Here is a 25,592-nt window from a genome sequence, read left to right on the forward strand (position 1 = left end):
CTGAAGGCAAACCATCCAGGGACAAATTGGGGTACAGGCAGGCCGTGCGCGAGTACAGACTTCGTACTGTCTGTCTCTGCCCTGAAGACGAGGGGTCATCTCTCTTTGTCAAAGCTGTCTGGCTGCCTCACAGCCACCCCTCTTAAAAACATTGGTTGTTTTAACGCGGGTTTGTCATCGTTCCCCCTGTCAGCTCTTAAAAGTCTCCCAGATGAATGAGCCTCCTTCTCCATTGACCACTAGGATAGCGGCGATGAGCAAAATGGGAGGAAGCGAACAGGGGCAAGCCCGGTCTGTCCGCCTGACTGCCCTGCAGTCCACACACCACGTGTTGTCCTTGACAATGCCACAGGCCAGAGCCTGGACCTTTTCAGCAGCAAAAAGCTTTGTTTGAGCTCCATGATTATTATTACGAAGCCATTTCACACACCAAGCCGCTATATCCAATGCATGAAAACCCTGAGCTTGCTCTAGTACCGTATCCCATAATCCTTAAATGTACAGCGCTTAAATTACATCAGGTGAAAGATGCTAAACGGTGCTGGAGCATTCTGCGAGCATTCCCCTTTATTTCTTTCTTTATTTCTTTATTTTAAAATCGAGTCATCGCTCAGCAATGTAATTCTTGTTAAAACAGGCAGGAATTGGGTCAGCAGTGGACGAAACTCGACATGGGTCTGTACAAACACCCTTTATAGACCTTACACACAAAGAGAAGAGCCAGAGAAGGAAAGTTGCTGTAGGAATGCATTGTCTATGTTATTACTAATCTGGATATGGCAAAGGAGAATCAAGTTCTTAGATTTGAGAGGTGCAATGGCAAGGGCAAAGTTATTATTGGCATTAAGCAGGCATTGATCAAAGCCATGGCCAAGGGTGTGTTTTCCGACTTCAAGCAGTTCTATAATAATCGGGCCTTGTTCAGCAGGGGGTCTATAATAACTAACACTTTTATTTAAATCATTCACTGCTTGTGAGAAAATATTGACGTTTGAAGAAATGTAGAGAGAGCTACTGTATATATGCAGAGAGAACTATGGCACATTAGGAGGTGGCCTCCTGCATCACAATTCTCTGATAATAGTTTGAAAATGTCTGACTCCAAAGGTAGTCAGATCTCAGTATATAAAACATTTATGCAATAGTATAAAAAAAGACATTGTGAGAGGGATGAAAGTTATTAAATGACCCAACAGAGATGGCCTTGGTATAGGATCAGAGGAGGAAAGATATGTGAAGATGTTTTTCATTCAAGCGTTGTACAATACTGTATACCTCTGGGTCCCAGCACCACCTTGCAAGAGCTGAATACATTTGATGGAGAGAGGGTTGGAGGTTGTAATTTCAGTATTATCAGGCAATACTGCATTCCTGCACGGTTTCCACATGAAAAGTAATAATACTCAGCCACATACCCTCGTGGCTCCCACATGAAACACAGAGAGTATCTAAAAAACAACTCTGATAAGTGTTACACAATCCTTAAAATATATATTCGGCAGAGTCAAATCTTCAGTGTTAATTTGCTAATTGTAACTAGAGTGTACAAATGTAAGCAAATCGACCCATAAGGGTCCACTTTGTAACATCTGTATGCTCTCAGAATGAAATGAACACTGAGGAGTGTGGTGTAGTGTCCTACATGAATTGTGTAAATCTTTGGAAAGTTATCCTCAGAATTGTGCTGCTTTGAACATTAGTTGGCCGGGTCGAATCCGATATTTCCGTGACCGTGGAGAGTGGAGGTCCGTTTCTCAGTGGTTTTGTCAACTATGAAGGTTAAATGTGAGCAAAATGTTTGACAGCCGCTTAAAGTTTGTATCTCATTCACTTACTATATACTATAAAGGAAAAAAATACCACCCAAAAATTTGCTTTAAGTAGCATGTGAGGGGTCAAACTAGGGGTTTTTAATTATTCTGAATGCATTGCAAGCATTTGTTTTGCATGAAAAACATTCCTTGGGATAAAAACGGACCCCAAAAAACTGTGAAAAGTGATGACTCATCACTAAAACATAGTTTTGTCGGGCCGTTTTTAGCCCAAGGAATGTTTTTCATGAAAAACAAGTTTAGTTTGACCCCCTCACATGCTACTTAAAGCAGATTCTTTTGGGGGGTATTTTGTTCCTTTATTGTAGTGTATAGTAAGTGAATGAGATACAAACTTTCAGCGGCTGTCAAACATTTTGCTCTCATTTTTGCGAGGGGCAGTGTGCATTGAGGGGAGTAACAATGTAAAGATAAACATTTCCTGGATGTATTATTATTATTATGAAATTATACAAAAATAAAAACAAAAAGGAAAATACTGTGGGTGGGGTCTGATGATCTGTGTGCACTGCTTACTGAGTAAAAACAAAAGTGTAAATTTAACTCGGGATACTGCTCTGTACAGCCACCCACTTTGGAGCATGTAAGCAAAGGTGGAGTTATATTACATTAGATTACTTCTAAATTGGGAAGGAATCCCTCTGAATTGTTAACTAGTCCTTTAATCAATATTCAACACTTGACACAAAAAGCTACAGTCAAGACGTCTTACCTTCGGTGCAGTATCGACCTACATATCCCGTTTTGGAGCAGTCACAGTAGCGTTCTCCATCCGCCAGTGAGCAGGTCCCGCCGTTCTCACAGGGGTTCTCCGTGCAAAGGCCTATCATCTCCAAACGCACCTTCTTGCTGTCGATTAGCCTGGCCGGCTTGTTCCCATAAGTGAGGTCGGTGATAATTCCCTTGAACGGCGGAAGCTCGCGTACGGAGGGCAGGGTGATGGCCGATGTGCGGATGTCCCCTGGGAGGCCGCCGAGGAACAGGTCGCTGATGATCTTCATGAATTGGCGCTGGGGCCGCACCTCGTCCGCCTTGGTCTGGCCGTCCAGGGCCAAGACCGTCCGCAGGTTGTGCCTCGCGATGGTGACAAAGTGCCAGCGGCTGTCGTTGACCACCTTGTCGGAGGTGACGGTGGTCTCGGCGCAGTCGATGCTGAAGTGCAACTGCAGCTTCCCGTCCGATACCGTCAGGAGCAGGAAGTCGCAGAACCCGCCGTCGTCGAAGTATAGGAGCAGCCCGTCGGAGCTCGCCGTCTTGAACTGGAACATCAGGTCACTTCTGGTACTGGCGTCCCAGCGCAAGTAACGAGCCCACTGGCCGTCAGAACCAGTGAACTCAACGCTCACGTTCAGGCCTAGCATGGTGCTGAGCAGGAAGAGCACATGGCCCAGGCGACTGGAGGGATTCATCGTAGAGAGCGGTTGAGTGTGCCGGTATAAGGATAGAGATTGGAGAGAGATCCTCAAAGTGATAATAACATTTGATTATATCTGGGCTCCAAGATTTATCAGCTGAATGTTGTATTCCATAAAGGTAATCTTATAGTCAAGTAGAGGATGCAATATCGTTTTGATTTGAGATGCAGATTTTCGAGTTGATAATGCACAGAATCTAATCTTCTCAGCGGAGTCTGAGCAGAGTCTTATGGGAAAATATCCAATTTTAAGTGCTAAGATGAAGCTGATCCTTAGTGTATTCTGTCAGTGATTCAGAGCTCCGTTTGATGATTTTTCTTTGAGGCGACTTCCTGGATATAAGCACATTGCCTCCATCTCTGGCCCAATGCCGTGGCCGTGACCCATGGTTTGATCTCTGGTTTCAGGCCCACCTCAGATGCAACTGTGAAGAGAATACATAAATACATAAATATAAATACAAATCTCAAGAAGCATGAACAACAGTTCAACAAATAAAACTATATTTTAAGTTAACTGGGAATGGTTTTCCTAAAAAGATGGTTAGGCATAACAAAAAAGAAAAAAAAAGTGACTACACTTACAAAACAGTCACATAATTAGCATGAGTCCTACTGATGAGGTCAAATAGGGTAATAAATGCTGACTATTGTGCCAGAAAATCACATAGATCTACAAAACAAACAAACACACACAAAAAAACACAGCCACAGTATGGGATTTACATCCAACAATAAAGAGGGACGGTGGGCGGAGAGTTTAAATGCAGATTTGATCACTTCTCAGTGGCCATTAAATAACACTAAGTAACCAATATTAATGTCCATTAAAGGTTTACGAGCATTTTTATGTGACCCGCCATGTCTTTCCAATTACCCATTTTATTTGAATTGCAACTCAATTAATTCTCAACTTTTTACGGCTAATAGTCTAGCGTGTTTAAGTTGAGAACAATGTTGGTGCATCGTTGAAGGTGCTGCAAATACAATTAACAACTCTGAAGCTCAGAATTCTACAGCATTCTCCTTGATAAAAATGATGAGCGGAAATCCAATAAGGTGAGCCGAGACATGTGTTTAGCTGCACTACATCAGGCCGCTATCTCTAAGGTCCTGCTGGGAACCTGATAAATAAGATTAATTATCCGCCACCACTTTCCCTCTCATTTGCATGTCTTTGGGGGATTATACAATCATAAAGAGCTATTCACAAAGATGTTACGATGGAAACCAATTCATATTGGAATATCCCATCACTTTGGCCATTTAATATTCTCCGTGCATACTTATTCACGCCCGGCACAATTTCTCCCACAAAAACCCCTTCGTACCACGACATGGGGGGAATGAGCAATAGGATATTCTGCTAGAAGGGGACAATAACCGACCCTCAAATTCAGTTTAGCACACGCAAGCTATGTTCAGAATGTGCTCAATAGGCACCACAGATGATCCACATGGAGAAACCTTATATGTGTGTGTACTCTTCCAGCCCTTTGCCCTTGCAGTTGTTTTGGCAGGGGGCTGCCCACCAGACAATGGCTTTGTCCAATCATGACGGTGGCAGAGCACCGTGCAACACAATCGGCCCTTTAACCACCTGCCCTGAATAGTTAATCTAGCTGCAGCAGGCAGGCTATTGAGTTCTAGTAACCGATACCTATGCTAATGCACTGTGTGTGTGTGCGCGTGTGCAGGGGCGTCACAAGGGGTAGGAAAGTGGGACTGAGTTACTAGGGCCCAAGGTGGAGGGGCCCTAGTAACTTTAGCTATTGAAAAATAGCAGATATACAAGCTCACAGCGCGGCACCGAGTGCCGCGCTGCGAGCTTGTAGATCTGCTATTTTTGAAAAGTTGTGAAAATGTGTGAAAATCTTTGAATATATGTATTTTTTTAAGCGAACATTTCTAACTCAAATTTTGCTTCTGGGGGTCCCTGGAACTAAATATTTTGAGATCGGGGTCCGTGGCCAAATACATATCATATTGGGGGTACTTGACATAGGTTTCTTGCACACATTTTCACGATTTTTCAAAAATAGCAGATATACAAGCTCGCAGCGCGGCACTCGGTGCCGCGCTGCGAGCTTGTATATCTGCTATTTTTCAATAGTTAACATTCATGGGGGGCCCGCAGTGAATCCTTGTACCCAGGGCCCAGAATGTGGTGTGACGCCCCTGTGTGTGTGTTCATGTGCGCGCACGTCTTTGACAATGCTCGCGATGCCTGGCTGGATCATTGTGTTTGTCTTAAAGGTGACTATGAGACAGCGGAGAGGTTAAAAGGTTTCCGCGAGGCTGAAACCACCCTAAACAACGCCACGTCAATTTCAGTCCCCCTGTGTCCATACTAGATGTGCTATGGCGAGATAAGGCGCTAGCGGGGCCATTTGTACGCCATTTCAATAAGCAAAGGGCTGAACGGGCCGTGAAACCTGAGACGCCAGTCTCCTATGAAAAGTGGCTGCGTGCCCTCTATTCAATTAACATGACTTATTGTGTGCAATGCCTATATGTATAGTATCAGATGTCCCTCTGTCCCATTGATATAATAAGGAACCCTAAAAGGCCTAACAAGGTGTTTCTTTGTTACCTAAAGCGCCAATGGAGAAACGCCTTTATTCTGTCAATAATTGGCTAACGACGGGGGGAAAAAAGCTGAATTCAATGTTGTATTTATTCATGAAACCTGATATGTGACTCAATTGTCAATACTTTCTAATCAATTTCTGCCCTTGACTTATTGCAGGTATAGGCCTATAACTGAGGTGTCATTCAATCTCTCCAGTTTGAACATCGTCAGTCTGCATGAGCGCGCAAGATGCCTGTTCATGTTACTCTGTGATTTCAAAAAAAAAAAAAAAAAAAACTCAATGTGGTCACTGGTCAGTTAGCAACTTAGCATTGCTAGTGTAGTGATACGCGGAAGCGGGGTTTGAACCCGGGACTCCCACTCGCCAGTCCAACGCACAACCAGTCCTGCTGATCGGGCTCAGCCCTATTAGCACGACTGGTTGTGCGTTGGACTGGCGAGTGGGAGTCCCGGGTTCAAACCCCGCTTCCGCGTATCACTACACTAGCATTCCCAATTCAAAACAAGGTGGAAGAGACAGCTTCCAATGGTCACTACTATTGCTGTATAGCCTAAAGACCAAAAATCATAAAGAATCCACAGAAGGGGCTTCTCCTCTCTAGAAATTAAGACATTTAAACAGCCTACAAGTCAGACTGCTTGATGTGTCCACTGGAGGCTCGGTGTGTGAGTTAATTATGCTACAATGTGCACATATTTTACGGGATAAATACACGTTGAATTATTTAATAGCGGAGGATATGAGACATCATAGACACTGAATGGGCATAAATGATGCATCTGTTAATAGTAATACTTTAGATTTATTGACATGGTCTTCCTCAATGAATTGGCCCTCTAGCCCCCCCTGTGTTCCCAGCTGTGCTCCCAGGCTGTCTGAACTTCAGACCATGAGGAACCATTATAGGTTGACAGAAATCACGACAGACAGGATCTATATAGCCTTAGAAAGCATCGTCTAGGCTACTATAGGCTATTATTAGCCTACCATTCAGTTAAGTTCAATTGAGAAATGCATGGTGTGCAATGGCAGCAATAATAACCGTAGCCTGCATGCGTCCCCTCCCCTGGCCTGATCCCTCAGGTCAAATAAAGAAATGTAGGCTAAATAAATGAATAAAGAAATAAATAAAGGAAAAATAAAGAAATACATAAATAAAGAAACAAATAAACACTACATTATAGTCTGTCGTAGCATAACCCACGCGCCGACATACAGATGCTATCCAACAAAAATAATCCGTTGGATCCGTTAATCCATCAGGCACATGTGTGCGTAAATGCACTATATGCCCCGATCAAGGGGTTGTAGCCTATACAGCAAGGGAATAATTCTGCTCAGAAAATGACATATTTTGAATCATTTAAAAACATAATAAAGCAGTAGAAAACAAGGCCTAATAGCTATACACACACACACACACACTATCTCGCTCTCACACACGCGCACACACGGACTCCTGCACCAAAAGCATCTAGAGCGGACACATTTTCTCTCTCCGTGAGCTATAATTCCCTCCGTCTCTCGCACGGTGGCAGTCTGACATGTTGTTCAACCAAACCAACGATTCGTTGCTTTAAACATTACGAACCCAAAACGCAGTTATTTGCAGTGCAGCCAGCCCAGGGTAAACGCACCAATGACTATTTGTCTCAGATTCGGTCCCTATACATCGGTTTTAGAGACAGAGACGCATTTCGGCATCGTTCAGTGAGGTGAAACTTTCAGTCTCCAGCGCTCTCCTCCTCTCGTGCACCACCGAGTCACAAATATTTCATGGGATTTCACTTTTGGCACTTTATCACGACACACGTCTATTGAATGATTATATGACGTTGTGCTGATTTCCCCTGCTCCTTGTTCGTTTAACTGAAGACCACACATTATAATCCTCTAAATCAGTCCAGTAGTGCTTTGCTCTCCTAAATCCAGGGCGCATCAGCGTCACAAAGTCTATAGCAGCAGCATAACATCTCGCAAAAACAACTTCCAGGAACGGACCATCACACATTAACGACTGCTTATTTTCTTATTTTTATCGCATTAAGTGAAACAAATAAAGAGCACCTCTTACCTTTTTGTACGAGTCAAATGTATCCCGGATAGGATAGCTGTGTATAGGCTATAACCTATATAATTAGGACAACAATCCCATCTAAAAATCCAGCATGAAACAACGCTTTACAAAAATAATACGGTGGTTGTAGTAATGGTCCGCAGTCCTGACTGTGCCAGAGGCGGCGAGACGGCGAGGAGGTGATGGGAAGGTTATTACCAATGGAGCGCAATAGAAGGAATGGTCCTCCTTCCCCCGTGTGTGTGAACGCGCATCGCTCAGCTCAGCTCCGCTCAGCTCAGCACAGCTCGGCTCACTCAGCGCGACTGATGGGCCGGTGCTGGATTCTCCCACACAAGCTGTTCTGGCCCGCCCTGTACCGTAAAAACCCGTGTGTTCCTTTACTCTGACTAGTGTAGGAAATGTAGCCTACTAACACTCAGGCAGTGCTGGGAAAAGTAGGCTATACTCACATTTGTTTTACTTCAGTAAAAAGTACTGCTATATAGAAATACTCCAAAATTAAAAATGTACTTGAGTAAAAAAGTAGCCTATTGGTAACTAAAGATTAATAATTGGAGGAAAAAGTAGGCTACAATATTTGCCCCTGAGTTGTAGTGGAGTAGAAGTAAAAGTATTGGAAATATTCAAGTACTCAAAATTGTACTTAAGTACAATACTTAAGTAATGAGTACATTTACTTAGTTATTACTTTACACCACTACACTTTATAGGGTTAATTTAACGGACATGATTTTACAGTGTACAGGCTACTAAAAAACCTGGGAAAAAAATAAAATAAGAAGAAGAGAGACAAGGGGGGAAAAAACATCATCATTTGCCATCTTTCTGCTTTTAAGGCCCATCGCAGGGATATGAAATATGGAAAGTAGGCCCTCAGGAAAACTACCACTAATGCAAAACGCATTGATATGAGATGTGATAATACGTTTTTCAGTGCCGTTTGAAGCAAATAGCCCCAGCGCTAGTATCACGAGACGTTTGGTAATGTCCCTCTGACTGTGTGTGTGCGTGTGTGTGTGTGTGTGTGTGTGTGTGTGTGTGTGTGTGTGTGTCTGTCTGTCTGTGTGTGTGTGTGTGTGTGTGTGTGTGTGTGTGCGTGTGCGTGTGTGTATGTGTGTAGGAGTGGCTCTCTACTGAATCAGTTGGGCCCAACAAGCAATAGAGGAGTCGAGGACACGGTGAAAGTGAAAAGCTGACTTGTTTTTTTTGCAGTGTCATTTCAAGGAACGTGACCGTTTCACTGGGACTCCGACAGTGCGAAACACCATGGGTGCTGTCCAGGGACTGGGTGCTGTCCAGGGCACTGGGTGCTGTCCAGGGTGCTGGATGTTAAGAATGGCATGCATGATGCCGCTGTCCATGGTTCTGAATTTTACTCGGGCATAGACTGGAGTGGAGGAATAGTAGTTGCAGCCTACTATAGTAGCCTAATAATAATGGCCAGTGGTCAGCAGGGGTGTCACACCAAATTCTGGGCCCTGAGTACAAGGATTCACTGCGGGCCCCCCATGAATGTTCTTCATAGGGGGAGGGGGTTTAACCCATTTAGACTGGGAACACATTATTTTGTGCTTTAACTATTGAAGAATAGCAGATATACAAGCTCACAGCGCAGCACTCGGTGCCACGCTGTGAGCTTGTATATCTGCCATTTTTGAAAAATCGTGAAAAATGTTTCTATGTCAGTGGTGCTCAAATGTTTTCATGTGAAGGACCCCCAAATGTTCGCTTAAAAATACATATATTCAAAGATTTGCACACATTTTCACAGCTTTTCAAAAATAGCAGATCTACAAGCTCGCAGCGCGGCACTCTTGTATATCTGCTATTTTTCAATAGCTAAAGTATAAAATAATTAAGGCCCTTCCACCTTGGGCCCTAGTAACTCAGTCCCACTCCCCCCCCCCTTGTGACGCCCCTGGTGGTCAGTGTTGTACTAGCTAAGTAATGTAGAGAAGTAGTATGCAAGAGTACAACTTAACAAGTACAGATGTACTTAGTTTAATACTGTCCATCATTGCTAGTGATGATAGATCTTTGTCATGACAGCCGTGCATGCTGATGAAATAGGGTAAACACAGGTGCCACCAATGGTAGCCTACCAATTAATGTTCTGTTCCATTTCATAGCAGAACCTTTCCAGTGAGACACCATGGCAATACTGTAGCAGCACCCTGACTGCTTGACCTGGACCTGTGTTTACCCTACTATTACATGTCAAAATGGCTGCTGTGTGAAAAACCATGTCCATGCCTTTATGAAACAAACTTTGGGCCATGAAATGAGCCTGGAGAGAGAGACACACACACACACACACACACACACACACACACACACACACACACACACACACACACACACACACACACACACACACACACACACACACACACACACACACACACACACACACACACACACACACACACACAATAGAAGAATAGAATACTGTTTACATCATTTACAACGTGGCAATATTTCCAATTGTTCAGAGACAATGCAGACTATTATTTTGCTGATTGCCAGTTAAATGCATGACTCATCCAAGGACTCACCATCAGAGTTAATCCTGTGTGGCGACATAATATGTCACCACAATATTAATATTATTAGGCAGGTCCTAGGGGCTAATTAAAATGGAACAGCCCTGAAAAGATCACCAGCTCTCCCTAATGAGAGAGACTAGACAGAGAGGGAAAATATAGAGAGATTAGAGACAAGCCCTTCCCCACATGACATTCTGGGGAAGCACGGCTTGTGTGCACACGAGCGCTCATGCCACGCAACACAATCCGCCAAACCTATCCTAAACACAGGCAAGGGTGGGTGTGCAAACAAACTGTCACTTTACAAGCAATTAAAAACAAGAGAATAAAAAGAAAAGGCCTGACACATGAGCGTCTTTTCCCTCCCCCTGTAAGAAAAAAGCATATTAAATTGAAACCCATCCCTGATGTCTTCATATTGCATCGGACACGCTTCTTGTTTTGCTTTGATAGCATGCTATACTGTACGTGTTCTCTAATGCTTAAACCGATATCCAAATGCTCAGAGCTGTTGTAATATTTAACATGTGTATTTTATACATGCAAAGTTATCCCATTAAACATGGATGAAACATATTACGTCTGTGCGGCTGTGCTTAGTCACTACGTGGTAGCACTGTATTGCAGCAGCCGTACCCTTAGTGGCTGTGACATCATGTGACTTGGCTTCACGATCCAAGAGGTGACAGGTTGTCCCAGGCAATCCAGCAGGGGCTTCATGAGTCATGACATGCTGATGCCCCCTTCCACATTTCTCTCCCCTCTCATCTCTTACGGCTTCCCTACGGCTTCCCTCCCTCTCTGCATCTCACATTCCGCCTCACATCCTGCATATGTGACTGCGTGCGTTCCTCTCAGCATTTTTCACCCTTCATCGTAACATCTCTGGCTCAATTTTCTTTCGCTTTCATCATCAGAATTGTTTTATTTCAAGGTATGTGAGGAATGAAACAATTTTTTTTGGCAGGGAGGGGGGTGGGGGGGGGGGGCTGGGGGTTTACGCTGAACATAAAAAGATTACAATTCATTTACAGCTATTTGCTTAGCTGGATATTATAATGAGATTTTTTTTTAATATATTTTCACTGTCAGGAGTATTTTAGCAGGACCAAGTGCAGGACAGAGTAGACATTTATTGCTCCAGTCAGTCACCCAGAAATACAGGAACACACAGGCATGGGCACAGGCTAGATCATCATCATCGGTTTAAAGTCCTCTCTCCTGGGTTGGACAAGGTACAGAAGTATAATCAACAGGCTTACTCACAAGGCAAAGGGTTACGCGTAGACATAGAGGGTAATGATTAATGAACAGCAGATTTACTCACAGTATGCGTAAACAGGCTGACGTCAATATAAACACTCTGAGGACAGCAGGGCTTTTATAAACAAAGCAGGTGACGAGGGAACACGCAGCAGGTGTGTAGGAATACAGGAGTGAGCATTCTGACAGACTGAGGAAAATTGAGGTGAGCCAACAGGATCAGGAATGTGGGAGTGACCATCAGGTGAAAGACAGACAGATGAAACAGGAAAGGACAGAGGGAGAAAATCACCAAAGATTGTTAATCAAGGAAGATACACGTTCCCAATTTGAGCCACTATAGGTGACATGGTACACAAATCCTTCAAATCGTCATTGTCGGGTGGAAACCATCTCCAAGTTTCAAATTTGTATGTTCTTTCGCAAAGTAAAGCCTGCTTCATCATACATGGGCGTCGCACAAAAGTAGTGAAAACAGCAGATCTAGATCGGCTATTTTCACTAGTTTAGATCATTTTTAAAATGATAAATACAAAATGAACGGTTTTCACCAACAATGACAAAATGGTCTCCTAAGTCGGTGTCTGACGGAAATCTCGCGCATGTCCTATGTTTACTGGTGCTAGATATCGCGAGATTGTGTTTCTGGGACAGAGAAAGGTCTATAATAAAGTTGATTCTCTCTTGATTTGTCTCTCTGAAAAAAAGTCATTTTAGAATGAACATTTTGGAAATATTTTGTGGCCACATTCACTCTCCTATTGGAATGAATATACTGTAGACTCCAACCTGCTTCCCATCTCCTAATAAGGCATCCCACTTCACACAGTTAATGTAGAGGTAAACCGGAGATTGTATGTCTTGGTATGGACTCTATTCACGCCCCGCCCACTCAGCAAATTTCTCAGCAACTTCCTGGTGCTTTGAAGGGGAAGCCCTGCAAAAAGCCCATAGAGTTAACACAGAAATCGCTGGACTTAAAGCCAACAAATCATTATTTCGAACGCTAAAGTAAATTATAATGCTTTGTGCCTTTTACTATCTTGTGTTCTTGATCATGCTAGCCGTATTTTATGCTTTACTATTAGGAAATTGCATTAAATGTGCGATTTCTGTGTTAACTCTATGGGCTTTTGGCAGGGTTTCCCCTTCAAAGCACCATGAAGTTGCTGAGAAATGAGTGGGCGGGGCGTGAATAGAGGTCATTTCAGTCTTGGGAATCACCACATGTGTAGCACATGACACAGATGGGAGGACACATGATGCAAACAAAAGCACATGGTGGCAGAAAAGGCGGAAAACAGGAAATGGGTAGTGTCACATTGCCCAATGCTTGGAGATCTCTGCCTACTCATAGCGGATCATCTGTCAATGTTAGACTGGGAAACAGCTGACAACCAAAACTAGCCTGATTTCAGACTCATCTCACGCTTTAGTCTGAAACTGTGCCCTATTCTGAGCGATTTACGGGGGAGGGACTTTTTTGCGAGCATCCACGCGCGAGTAATCATGACGCACAGTGATCGCGACGCACGGCCACTGCGTGTGTGTGTGATATTGTGTGTGTCTCTGTCTGTGCCAGTGACTGCTTCCACATAGAACTGCGACCAGAAACATGTAATCAACATTAACAGCTTGGTGAAATCAGCGCGCGCACGTGTGTGTGCCTGCCTCAGCCTGCCTGTGTGTGTGAACTTCGTTTGAATCGTTTCAACTGCTGCGCGGATTGGATATTCGTTAAACCCACCCCCACCCCCCGCGCTCATTGGATCAGCCGCAGTTTTTGGCTGCTAAACTGCTGATTCATTTACTCAGCTCCAGACCAGAGAAACAGTCCACTCTGAGAGTGGGCGGGGTCTATGGTCTGGAACCAGGCAAAACGTATAGGTTCCGGACGGAACCATGTTTATTTAATACCGGAGGACAAGGTCCCCCTATGGGATAACAGCGCCATCTGGCGATGCAACAGAGTAAAACTCATAAGCTCCCGTACGAGAAAAGTCATTTGTCGGAAGGGCTGTCAATCACAAACGAGGGCACCGCCCCCGAGTGTATATAAGCCCTGTGGGCTATCATAACTTCCTCTAAAGCCGCACCTCTGCGCCCGCAACTAGCGAACCGAGGGGATTTATTCGGGGGACCTTGTCCTCCGGTATTAAATAAACATGGTTCCGTCCGGAACCTATACGTTTATTGTCATACCTCCAGACAAGGTCCCCCTATGGGACTCATACACTCCCCGAGAAGCCATGAACCGACAAGACTGTCGTGCACACCGACCACACCCGGAAGGAGGTCCCGTCAACCGACGTGACCCCTTTCAGGACTGATCCGACCCAGGCCCACCGGGCCTGGGCGTGTTCAGACAGAAAAAGACCCTGACAGACCGAGGCCTGCCTTATGCACTAAGGGCAGACACAGGTCCGCCTTATAAAACTGCAGTAATATAAGGGAAAAACTCAGGGTCCCCCCCCATGTATCCTAGAGACAGTAGCATGCTGTCTCAGGAAGGGGAGAGAGCCGCCCCACTACATAGTAGGAAGGGCAGCAGCACCCAGAACCGTATGCGCCATAGCAGAAGGCGCAACGTCCAGGTGATAGTAGGTCGCAAAGGTGGACGGCGAAGACCAATTCGCCGCTGCACAAATCTCCTCAATGGAGACACCTTTGGACAAAGCCCAAGAGGTAGACACACCCCTAGTACTGTGGGCCTTAAGTGCTTCCGGCACTTCAGACCCAGACCGGGTGTAAGCCAACCTAATTGCATCCACAAGCCATCTCGACAGAGTGGGTTTGGACACCGCTTTTCGTTGGCGGGCATTCATGACCACGAAAAGCTGGGAAGTAGACCTGCTGTCCACCGTCCTATCACAGTAGGCCTTCAGGGCCCTAACTGGACAAAGACAATGAAGACGCCTATCCTCCTCCGATGCGGAGGAGGATGGAAAGCCGTCAAAACAACAGGTTCCTTCGGGACCACACGGTTCTTAGGAATAAAACTCAAATGAGGTTTAAGAAGAACCTTGGAGTCATTATTGAGAAACCTCATACAATCAGGGCTCACAGAGAGCGCATGAAGGTCGCTCACACGCTTAGCCGTAGACAAGGCAAGCAAAAGAGCTGTTTTGAAACGTAATGTTTCAAAGAGGTCCTCCCAATCGGTTCAAAGGGTGCCTTGCAAAGGCCCTCAAGAACCACTTGTAGATCCCACACAGGAAACAAGGCTCTGGTCACAGGTCTCAAATGGTCAACACCATGCATGAACTGGACCACCTCAGGGATTTTAGAAAGGCCTTTACCTGCCACCCCCAGGTGGCAGGCATCAATAGCCGCTAAATAACCCCTCAGTGTAGAGAACGCCAGACCAAGGTCCAGGCGGTCCTGCAGGAAATCTAACACCCTCTGGGCCGAAGCTAAATGAGCCACCACAGGTGGCTCCTGTAGCTCACACCAGTCCAAAAAGGCATTCCACCTTCCATCATACACAGCCCTAGTAGAGGGGGCTCTAGCACTCTGAATAGTGGCTACAACCGTCGGTGAGAAGCCTGCTGCGAGCAGGTTCTCCCTCTCACGGGCCAAACCCACAGGTCTAGGCCCCGTGGGTCTGGATGGAAGATCTCGTCCCCTGCCTGGCGCAGCAGATCCCTGTGCAAGGGAAGCCGCCAAGGGGGTCGAGAGAGCAGTGGGGTGATCAGAGACCTCCACACTCCCCTGGATGGTGTCACCAGAAGAACCTCCTGGTTGGAACATCTGATCCTCTCCAGAGTGGGAAGGATCAGTTCCAGGGGTGGAAACGCGTAGAGAAGACCTTGTGGCCATTCGTAAGCAAACGCGTCCGTCCCCAGAGGAGAAGGTCCCCTCACTGAGAAGTAAAGGGGACACTTCGCGTTCTCCTGGGAGGCAAAGAGATCGACTCGAGGTTGACCGAACCTGGAGAAAATCTGCCTCACCACCGCAGGGTGGAGAGACCAATCCTCGTAACGAGGCTCCCCCCTGGACAACAGATCGGCGCCGCCGTTCTGAAGGCCCGGGACATGGGAGGCTCTGATGGACCTCAGACGAGGCAAGCACCAGAGGGTCATCTCGCGCGCCAGCTGATCCAGCACGCGCGAGGCGAGGCCACCCTGTTTGTTGAGATAATACAGGGCCGCCGTGTTGTCCGTCCTGACCAGAACATGACAACCTCGAAGAAATGGCTCGAAATGCTTGAGCGCCAAGTAGATCGCCATTAACTCCAGATAATTGATGTGGCGCTCCAACATGGCCGGGGTCCAAAGACCCCTGGCCAAACGCCCCTCGTGGGTGGCGCCCCACCCCGAGCGGCTGGCGTCTGTGGTGATCACCTTGCGTGACACCACTTCGCCCATGGAGACCCCACTCGTCAGCAACGCCTGGTCCCTCCATGGGACCAGAGCGTCCATGCAGACCTGGCTGACTGTCACCTTCCTGTACCCTTGCAGGGAAGGAATCCTGAGCGCCAGTGACCACCGCTGGAAAGGTCTCATATGAAACCTGCCCAGACGCAGAAGTTGCACCGCTGACGCCATCAGCCCAGCCAACTTCATGCACTCCTTGTACCTGACCACCTGGTTCAGTCGGAAGGAGCCGAGACAAGTGAGAAACCTGTCCACCCTCTCCGGGGAGAGGCGAGCGGACATGGTGGCCGAGTCCAGAGATATTCCTATAAAGGAAATCTGCTGGGAGGGTGACAACATGCTTTTGCCAAAATTGACGTTGAAACCCAAGGCCTTCAGGTGTGACAACACCAGATTGGTATGGCGCGCCGCTTCTGAGCAGGAGGCGGCGGAAATCATCCAATCGTCTATGTAGTTCGCCAGCCTGACTCCCTGATGCCTCAGTGGAGCAATGGCTGCCTCGGTCACTTTCACGAAAACCCGAGGGCTCAGGGAAAGACCGAAAGGGAGGACCGTGTACTCCTACAGGCGCCCCTCGAAGGCGAACCGCAGGAACTTCCTGTGTGGGGGATAAATGAGGATGTGCTGATAAGCGTCCCTCAGATCCACTGAACAGTGGAAATCCCCCTGTCTCACTGATTTCATCAGTGACTCTGACGTCAGCATCCTGAATTTGAACTTTTTCAAGTGCTTGTTCAGAGCACGTAAGTCCATAATCGGACGCAGCCCCCCTCCTTTTTTCTGAACCAGAAAATAACGGCTCCAGAAGCCTAAACGGCTCTGGTCGCGTGATAACTCCACTATAGCGCCCTTGCGCAATAGTGAGCTTATCTCCTCCCTCAAGGCATCCGCTTTCAAGCCGCGGGCTCGAGTGTAAATAACCTTGCTGGATAGGGAGGGTATTTCCGCGAACTGTAGTCTGTAGCCCCGTGTCACCGTCCGAAACACCCAGTGATTCGGATTGCAACGCTTCCATTGCTCTGCACACTGTGCTAACGTGTTGCTGAGCAACGGAGAAGCCTTGGGGTTGTACCGCCTGAGCGGGACTACTGGGCCGGGAGGGAGAGGAAGGACGGGACCGAGAGGTTCCGTATCCGGGCACGTATCCGTATCCGCTAGACGCCGGACCGGAAGGCGCGGAGACACCGGCGGAAAGAGCGTTTCCGTTTCCGGTACGCTTATTTCCGTATCCGGTGGGAGACGGACACGTGACCTCCAAGAAGCCTCGCTTGTTAAAAATACAGGCGGCACATAGCGTGGAGCCCGGGGGACAGGGTTCATCGCATAAGTAACATAATCCCCGGCTCGGGGAATTGTATTTACGTTTACAACCTGTGCTAAGGCCTTTATATGCTTCCTTACGGGAAGACGAGGCCGACCCTGGGTGATATGTGTTGGCTTCTTCCCTGACGCTAAGACCAAACTCCTGTCCTGAACTAGAGTCGGCATAACAGTGCCGCTCGGTGGAGACAGAGGGGTATTGCACACTAGTGAAACCATACCATTGTGAATAGGAATTAGCTTGTCTGGGAACATTTTGCAAAGAGAAATATTCTGCTTGTAACCTGTCTGCGTGACTGGAAGAAGCGATATTTTCTGAGTGGAAAGAAATTCCAGCCTGGACTTCTCTACACTGGCTAAATTCATGCAAAATGGGGTCGTCTGTACTAAAGCAGGTGGGTTTGAAATAAACAGGCATTGTTTTATCAACACACCTTTTAATACAGGCACTGGAGGAGAGCACAGAGGAGGAATAAACATTACTTTCTTGGCATAAGAAAAATTGTTCATATTGTCCAAACGTCTGCGCTTGCAAGGGGGGGTCCCCTGAATTTTCAGGGGGACCCCGCCAGAGTCCAGTGTCACTTTCGCGGCGGCTTCCCACGGGCTTTGTGGGAGCTGGCCGGTATCCCGTGCCTGGGAGGGTGGCGGGATTGGGAGCGGGCCTGAGCCCCCGCTGCAGTGCGAGGGGGTCCCGCGGAGGAAGAAGAGGGGGTCCTAGGGGGATTGTTTTGTTTCCCCTGCTTGGAGGAAGAGCGCCCCCTGTCAGCCTGACCAGGGGCCTTGCTCCGTCCCTGTCTCTTTTCCTTTCTGGGTACCTGGGGGTCCGTCGTGGCCTCCAGGAGTTCCAGAGTGATCTTCTTATCCGCCACCTCCTGGCGGAGAAGCTCCAGTCCACCGCCCATGAGGGAGGTAGGGTGGCCGGGGAGGTCTTGCAGGACCTTCTCGGTCTCCTCTCCGGAACTGCCAGGACACTTTACCTTTTCAAGCCACCTGGCACGTTCCGCCTGGATGCAGTAATCCATGCCGTGTCCAAGCCACTCGATGGCGTGGACATTCAGGTCCATCAGCATGCGCAGCGACTTGTCCATTTCCTCCACCGTCTCGTCAGGCACCTCCCGCATCTCGCTAAGGAGGCGCCTGGTGGAGAAAAGCAGCAGCTGGGTGGCGTTCATCGTCCTGGCTGCCAGCGCGGAGGCTCTGTAAGAGTTCCTAACCCTGGAAGACTGCTTGTCGTCATAGGGGATGGCAAACCCAGGAGGCTTCTTCCCCACGGACAAGTTGAAGGGATTGCGGCCTCCAGGACCGGTCCGCTCATGACCTGGCTTGATGCTCCCGACGAGGGACTGCGCCATCAGTTTGTCCATGGGAGGACACAAGGGGATTCCCGCCTTCTCTGCGTCGCGGCAGTCGACCAAGAAGGGGAGCTTGGGGGGGTCCTTGTGTGTAGTCCAGGTTGAATGCAGGGCCTCTGCAAAGCCTGGGACCAGTGGGAGCTTTTCCATTCGAAGCGGGGGAGAGGCTTCCACATCCTGGCCAAGGAGGGGAACTCTAGCCCGTGGTCCGAGTGGCGCGTCTCCGAGCGGCAGCTCCAGGCCGCAACGGATGGTGGCACGTTCCAGCACCGAGAGCTCGTCCATGGGGATGGAGTCTGGGTCTTGTGCCGCTGCCCCTCTCGCCCCAGCCGGCATGGAAGGGGGGAGAGAGGCAGAAGGGGCTTGGGAGGACGTGGCGGAGGTGGAAGCCTCGGCATGAGGAACCACCCTGGCCGCGCCTCCGCCCTGGCCGGAGGGGAACGTGGACTCGTCTTCCTCCGAGTACTCACCCTCCGTGTCCACCTCATCCATGTCGTAGTCCTCTTGCTCCGGTTCGTCTCCGTCGCTAGCATGCCAGGAGACGGGGCTAGGTGGCCGCATAGCCCGTAGCTGGGGGACGGAGAAGGAGAGAGGAATGTCACCGACGACTAGAGGGTGGAATTCTTTGGGGGGGACGGTCCAGGTTGCAGCTGGCGGTGGAGCAACGTGGGCGGTCTTGCATGTTCTCTTCTTGGGCACGGCACCAGTCGAGCCCGTCGGAGAAACAGCAGGGATAGCAGGGGCAGCAGACCCGCTAGCATCGGGGCTACCGAAGCTAGCTGAGGGCGAGGCCGCTGGAGGCCTAACCACGTGGCGAGAAGCAGCGCTGTGGCGTACAGCGCTGTCCGGCACACGAGGAGAGGTGTCTGGGAGGGATCCGGCGGAGACCGTGGTGTGAAGGCCGTAACCAGCGCCAGCGATCTCACAGCGGGCCTCGAGGGCTGGAACATCATACTGGAGGCAGTCAGTACAGTTCACCCCCGTGGCCGGGGGGGACAGAGAGGCCAAGGCGTGTCCTACCCCCATGCAGACAATGCAGAACGGATGAGTATCTTCATTGGCGATGAGGCCTTTGCAGCTGGGAAGGCCGCACTTCTTCGGTACCCTGGCTAGCAGGCTGCTAACTGTGGGCCGACGAGCCGCCATCGTGAGCTAACCGAAGCTAAGCGAAGCTAAGCTAGGGCAGGGAAACACGTGGCAGAACGTACAGAGAAGAAGTAAAAGACTCAAAGCGAAAGTGAAGAAAACACCGAACTGTAGGAAGAATATAGAAGTAGAAAACGTACGGGAGATAATCTATAAAGGCCAGTGGCCGACTTCCTAGCCGTCGCTTTAGGCTAAACTTTACAGAATTAATACTTATATGGCTGAGTTCGCGACACTCTAGTTGCAGGTAAGCAGAGGTGCGGAAGAGGAAGTTATGATAGCCCACAGGGCTTATATACACTCGGGGGCGGTGCCCTCGTTTGTGATTGACAGCCCTTCCGACAAATGACTTTTCTTGTACGGGAGCTTATGAGTTTTACTCTGTTGCATCGCCAGATGGCGCTGTTTTCCCATAGGGGGACCTTGTCTGGAGGTATGACAATAAACCAAATGTTTATGTAGTGTATGCTGTATATGGGGGCCAGGGAGGTGTGGTCAAGGTCATGGTCATGGTTTATTAGCATGTCCCAAACTGGGCAATTCATGTTTCATGTTACAGCAGATGACAAGACTCTAAAAACACAATAAACATACACAAACAATGACATAGACTTAGACATGGTCACAGTATCCAGTAATAAAAAGCACAATTATAATTGTACCAACAACGATACTCCCACCTCCTTAATTATTGACAGCAGGCTACCTCCTCCTGCTTCCATTATTGATGGCACGAGTGGAAGAGAATTTGTACCTATTTGTGTGGTTAGCCAGGGATCTGTCATGTATATCATTGTCTATCACGCCTCCCACACTGTCTGTCTGTCTGTCTGTTTATCTGTCTGTCTCTCTGCTATGTCTGTCTCCTTCATTGTTGACACATTTCTCTGTTCACTCTCCATTCTGGAAGGCCAGGTGGTGGAGATTATGTGTGTCTGTGCATGTGTTTGTCAGGCAGTCTCACGCATAACTCGAGGACCGTCCGCGAGGACCCGAGGGTGAGTTATGCCGAATGGGAGTTTGGTCAGCTTGGCGGTTGTTCTCTGTATCAGTCTGTCTGTCTGTCTGTCTGTATGTGTGTTAGTCAGTGTCCCATTTAATGCCCATTTCTCTGTTTCCCTTTCATGCCCATGCATGGAGATCCCTGATGACATATCACTCCAAGTACTCTATAATAACGTGTACTGACAACGGGTACAACAGGTATAGCAGAAACTGAGGGGCATGCGTTCCTAAGCCAACAGGCATCAGCCTACAGTATATAGTTCATACCATATCACATTTCCCTGAGAGAGAGAGCGTTTGTCATGGATGTATGCATGCATACAGGAGACATTGATATTGTCCTTGTCGGGTGGAAAACGTGTATGTTCAAAACATTTCAGGAAATGGAAAAAAAAGTCTGCTATATTTCGCTATTTTTTGCATATAATAAGGCATTTTGAAAAAACTAAAAGCTGAAATATGGAGATGGATGTTTTCTGCTAGACAGCGACAATATGCAAGTGGCAAGCGTGTCTGTGTTTGTCTGACGTGTGCTTAGCTTACAGTCTACGGTATACCTTACCTGTAACTGTAATACATGTCAAGCCCCCTCACTGACTGGCTGCCACCTGTTCCAACATTATCCATAAACCATGAGTGCCTAATTATGCTGCATCATGGTTTACCACCCCCATATGGCCTCATACACACACAGACACACATATACTGTACACATCCATGCATCGATATTACAAACACACACACAATTTATCCTAATTGCACTTTATTCAAACCCCAGCTGCCCACGCCTATCTGCCTCCCTGTCCGACTGGCTGTGAGGACAAACACCGATGGTGTCGTTAGTGGGTCAAAGTGATTACACTACCAAGGACATCTATTAGATACCGATTTGGCCAGGTTGGGGTCGTAAACAGTCACAGCTATCCACCCTTAATGGACACCCATTTATCTCCCATTGTTTGAGAGCTGTTGCATGCGAGGTGCACAGCTTTGGGTGCTAAGCAGGATGGATGTGGTATTTAGATCAATAGGCCTCTCTTCTTATGGGGGAGAAATGTGACGAAACATCGATGATAAGAGGGCGATATTTCTTTATAAATGTCAGCGTAATGTAGCCATCAGCGCCCAGGGCATAAGACGATACAGTGCATGTACGGTATGGCCATAGAGTATACTGTATATGATGTGGTTCATACTGTGGGGTATGGAACTTGAAGGATCAGCTCCCACCCAGCTCCACCACTCACACTGCTGAGAGTCAATTGGAATAATGAAGAGGAGCAGCTGTCAGGCTTGGTTATCTTGACACACCGACCGGCGACCACGGTCCCAACACCTACATCTGAACGAGAGAGACCCAGACAAATAGAGAGAGAGGTACAAAGAGAGAGAGAGAGAGAGAGAGCGAGAGAGATCATGCTATGAACTCACTGCACTAAAGGCGTACCTGCATGTTTATTTAACTGCATCCCTCAGAGCTTGCATAGACAATCAAGAGGCTCGGCAGCATGTAGCGTTAGTCAACCAGCCCCAGCACGTGAACCTGCTGCCTTGAGATCAGATCCCCATCTCCCTCCGTGACCAGCGCTAATGTATGCCACTTGAGGTAAGTGCACATGCCTTTCATACAAAAGAGCATGGCAGTGGCAAGGCATTACTGACACCCTTATACTGATCACCCTATACTTTGAGAGCACACAACAACAGCAGCAGAGTTCAAACCTGTGACCTTCTGTTGCAGGACAAAGCCCCTTGAGGTGACAAATGTATCTTGACCCCAATGTAAACAGAGAGGCCACAGTGCTTTCTTGGGTTTAAATCCTATTTGTAGACCTTGTATCCAAATTGTACTGTGCTGTCGTGTCTTTTCCAAACTGATAATAAAGTATTCAATCAATCAAATCGGTCATTCAGTTTGTAAAGGCCCACTCACTGTATGACAATAATTCCAACAATGGTAGCAAAGCATTCATTTTACAGACTTGACTTCTGCTTGGGCATTGATGCCCAAGCCACTGTGAACATTTCTAGTGTGGGTTGTTCAGTTGTGAATCATTCTTTTAACCTCGCCTGGCAGTTTTAGTGCCATGTTACAGCCATTCAGCCAGATACGATTCAGTAATTCATTCTGAATGGTCCTTCATTCTGTCTCAACCATTCTCAGAAACAATACGCCACACTAATAACAGCCAAATGCTTAATTAAGGACACTCCAGTTGATTTGACTGCTGTTTCGGTACAGATGACTGGCCAATTTCAATAGTGGCGGCATTATCCACCTGAACCCTACCGTCCCTATTCTGGGCATGTAAATAGGCAAATATTAGGCAAAAATAGGCAAACATTTGAAACATGTGAAAATAGCAGATCTTCAAGGGCACAACGCTTCGCAATGGGACACTTTGTGAGTTTGTAGATTTGGTGTAGATGAGAAGAAAGAAAAAGGAGGGACCAAGCATAGACCCCCTAGGTGGGTCTATGCCCATATATGGAGATCCCTGCAGATGTCATCAATATTAAGTGCATATCTGGGAAAGCCCATATTTGGCAATGCCCATTTATGGATGCTCCATATATGGCCAAGACAGAATTCCATTTGCAAATCAAGACTGCTGACTATCATCACCTGGATCTCCATATATGAAGATCATGACACTGACCACATCAAACCCTGGATATCCATACATGGAGACGACTGGATCATCACCTAGATATCCATGTATGGAGCTGGTCAATAACTCTACGTCTGACCTCACAGACTCCATATATGGATATAGCTGACCTGTTCTGACATCACAGTGATGACTCGACCAGATCAGCAGAAGGGTATACATGCCAAAGCACCCATGTGCATGTGCGCAACCTTAGGGAGTCTTACTGGTGTATGGGTCTAAGTGGCTAATCATCTAGGGGCCTGTTTCAGTAGAGCCTTTTTCTAGTTATTCATGCACTGTTGGCCTGGTAAGAGCGTTTAACCTTAAATTATTGCTTACAGATTACGTGTACTGTATTTGCATTAGTTTGAGAATGTATTTGTGTGTTCTAGTTGATAACACTATTAGTGTTCATAGTGTAAGAAATGACTTGCTTACTCGCGACTGCAATTAAAGCCTGGCTGCAATTACTGAAATGATCAACCAAAGGCCCTCTGGGAATGCAGGGCAGGTGAAAAAAAAAATAGCTAAAGCCACCAATGTAATACTGTAACTGAACACTGTTAATGATGGAAAATGTACAAATGGCACTTTATATAATACTTTCTTTATGTGTGCTGTGTTTACTGTGTGCTGGCCTTACAAAACAACATTTCTTTGAGTCAATAAAAGTGGCACAGTGGGTCATACAGTAATAGTTGATTTCATACTCAACTAGAGACTTACCCTCAGCAATGTGAAATCTGAGATGCTTGGAGTGACCTAAAGCTCAGACTGAAAATCATTTATAAGAAATTATAATTTGAAATAAAAGGAGCCTAAGCCCCACTAGCGCCCCTTTGAGGCCATGCTCCTTGTTACACAGAACCAACCAACCTATGGGAATACCACTCATTTTCAACATTGAACCATGTCATAATATACCTTAGAGCTGTTGTGTGGAAATAAGAAAGAAAGTCCTCCCCCCTTCTGTGTTAACTAGAACTGGCTCTACACCCTCATTCTAGTGCAGGGGTCCTCAACAGGGGGTCCGCGACCCCTAGGGGGTCCTCTACAGGGGGGCCGCCAAATCTTTGTGTGATAGGATAATTCTTTCAAAATTAACAACTTGAACCCTCGCATCCCAATTCTGAGGAGAACTTAAGACAAAAATAGCGGATCTACAAGCTCTCAATCGGCTATTTTTGGCAAATATAGGTTTGGTGTAGAGGTAAAAAAGAGCAGGACAAGTACATAGTGAAAGTATACAAAATATCAACGATTTAAGTGGTTTAATAAATGTCTGAAAATACACATTAACACGAATCCAACATCGACCGATGACAGTGCTGTCAAACAAGTGAATGCATCTATGGAATTGATGGTAATCAGCATCACACATTTATACATATATGTAGTGGGGGTCCCTGCTTCATCTCTCTCTCAGCTAAGGGGTCCGTGGCCTGAAACAGTTGAAGACCCCTGTTCTAGTGAATGAGGCAGCCCTAGAGGGCAGTGCCAAAGCGTATACACCTTCCGGATGTCACTAATCACATGACCCCATCAATCAATTCCAGTTCTAGGCAACACAGAAGGGGGGAGGGGGGGACCTTTTTCTTATTTCCACACCACAGCTCAAAAGGTATATGGTTCAAAGTTGAAAATGAGTGGTAATCCCCTTTTTAGGAGGTCCAGGATTTTTGTTGCATTCCTGAGCCAAAATTTTTATGAGTCAGTAGTAGGGATGGGACGATATGAAATTTGTATATCACGATTATTGGCGATTTACGATATTATCACGATAATCAAGATAAATTATCCTGGGGCGGAACATTTGCCAAAAAATAGCAGATCTACAAGCTCACAAGTGAGCTTCAGATCTACAAGTAGATCGGCTATTGTTTGGCAAAGACATTTGATAGAGTGAAAAAAGACTGTATCAAGTAAGTGTATTATAAGTACAGTACCTTTTACCAATAGAGGGTTTAAATGGTACTGGATATGCAGCTCGGCAAATAAAAGGTGAAT

General features: G+C 47.0%; 1 protein-coding gene across 1 annotated transcript in view; it reads right to left on the reverse strand.

Moving 5' to 3' along the window:
- The window catches only part of nrxn3b (neurexin 3b), a gene marked incomplete at both ends in the record, with an annotated part of 590,571 nt that extends 587,330 nt beyond the window's left edge, over nucleotides 1–3,241 (reverse strand). The window contains one exon of the mRNA XM_080744342.1: nucleotides 2,545–3,241. Within this exon, the coding sequence (XP_080600468.1) occupies nucleotides 2,545–3,241 (697 nt within the window). The remainder of the gene's footprint in view (nucleotides 1–2,544) is intronic.
- Between the last annotated feature and the right edge of the window lie 22,351 nt (nucleotides 3,242–25,592).

This window comes from Nannobrachium achirus (genome assembly GCF_963921795.1).
Source record: "Nannobrachium achirus genome assembly, chromosome: 16".
Taxonomy (NCBI): domain Eukaryota; kingdom Metazoa; phylum Chordata; class Actinopteri; order Myctophiformes; family Myctophidae; genus Nannobrachium; species Nannobrachium achirus.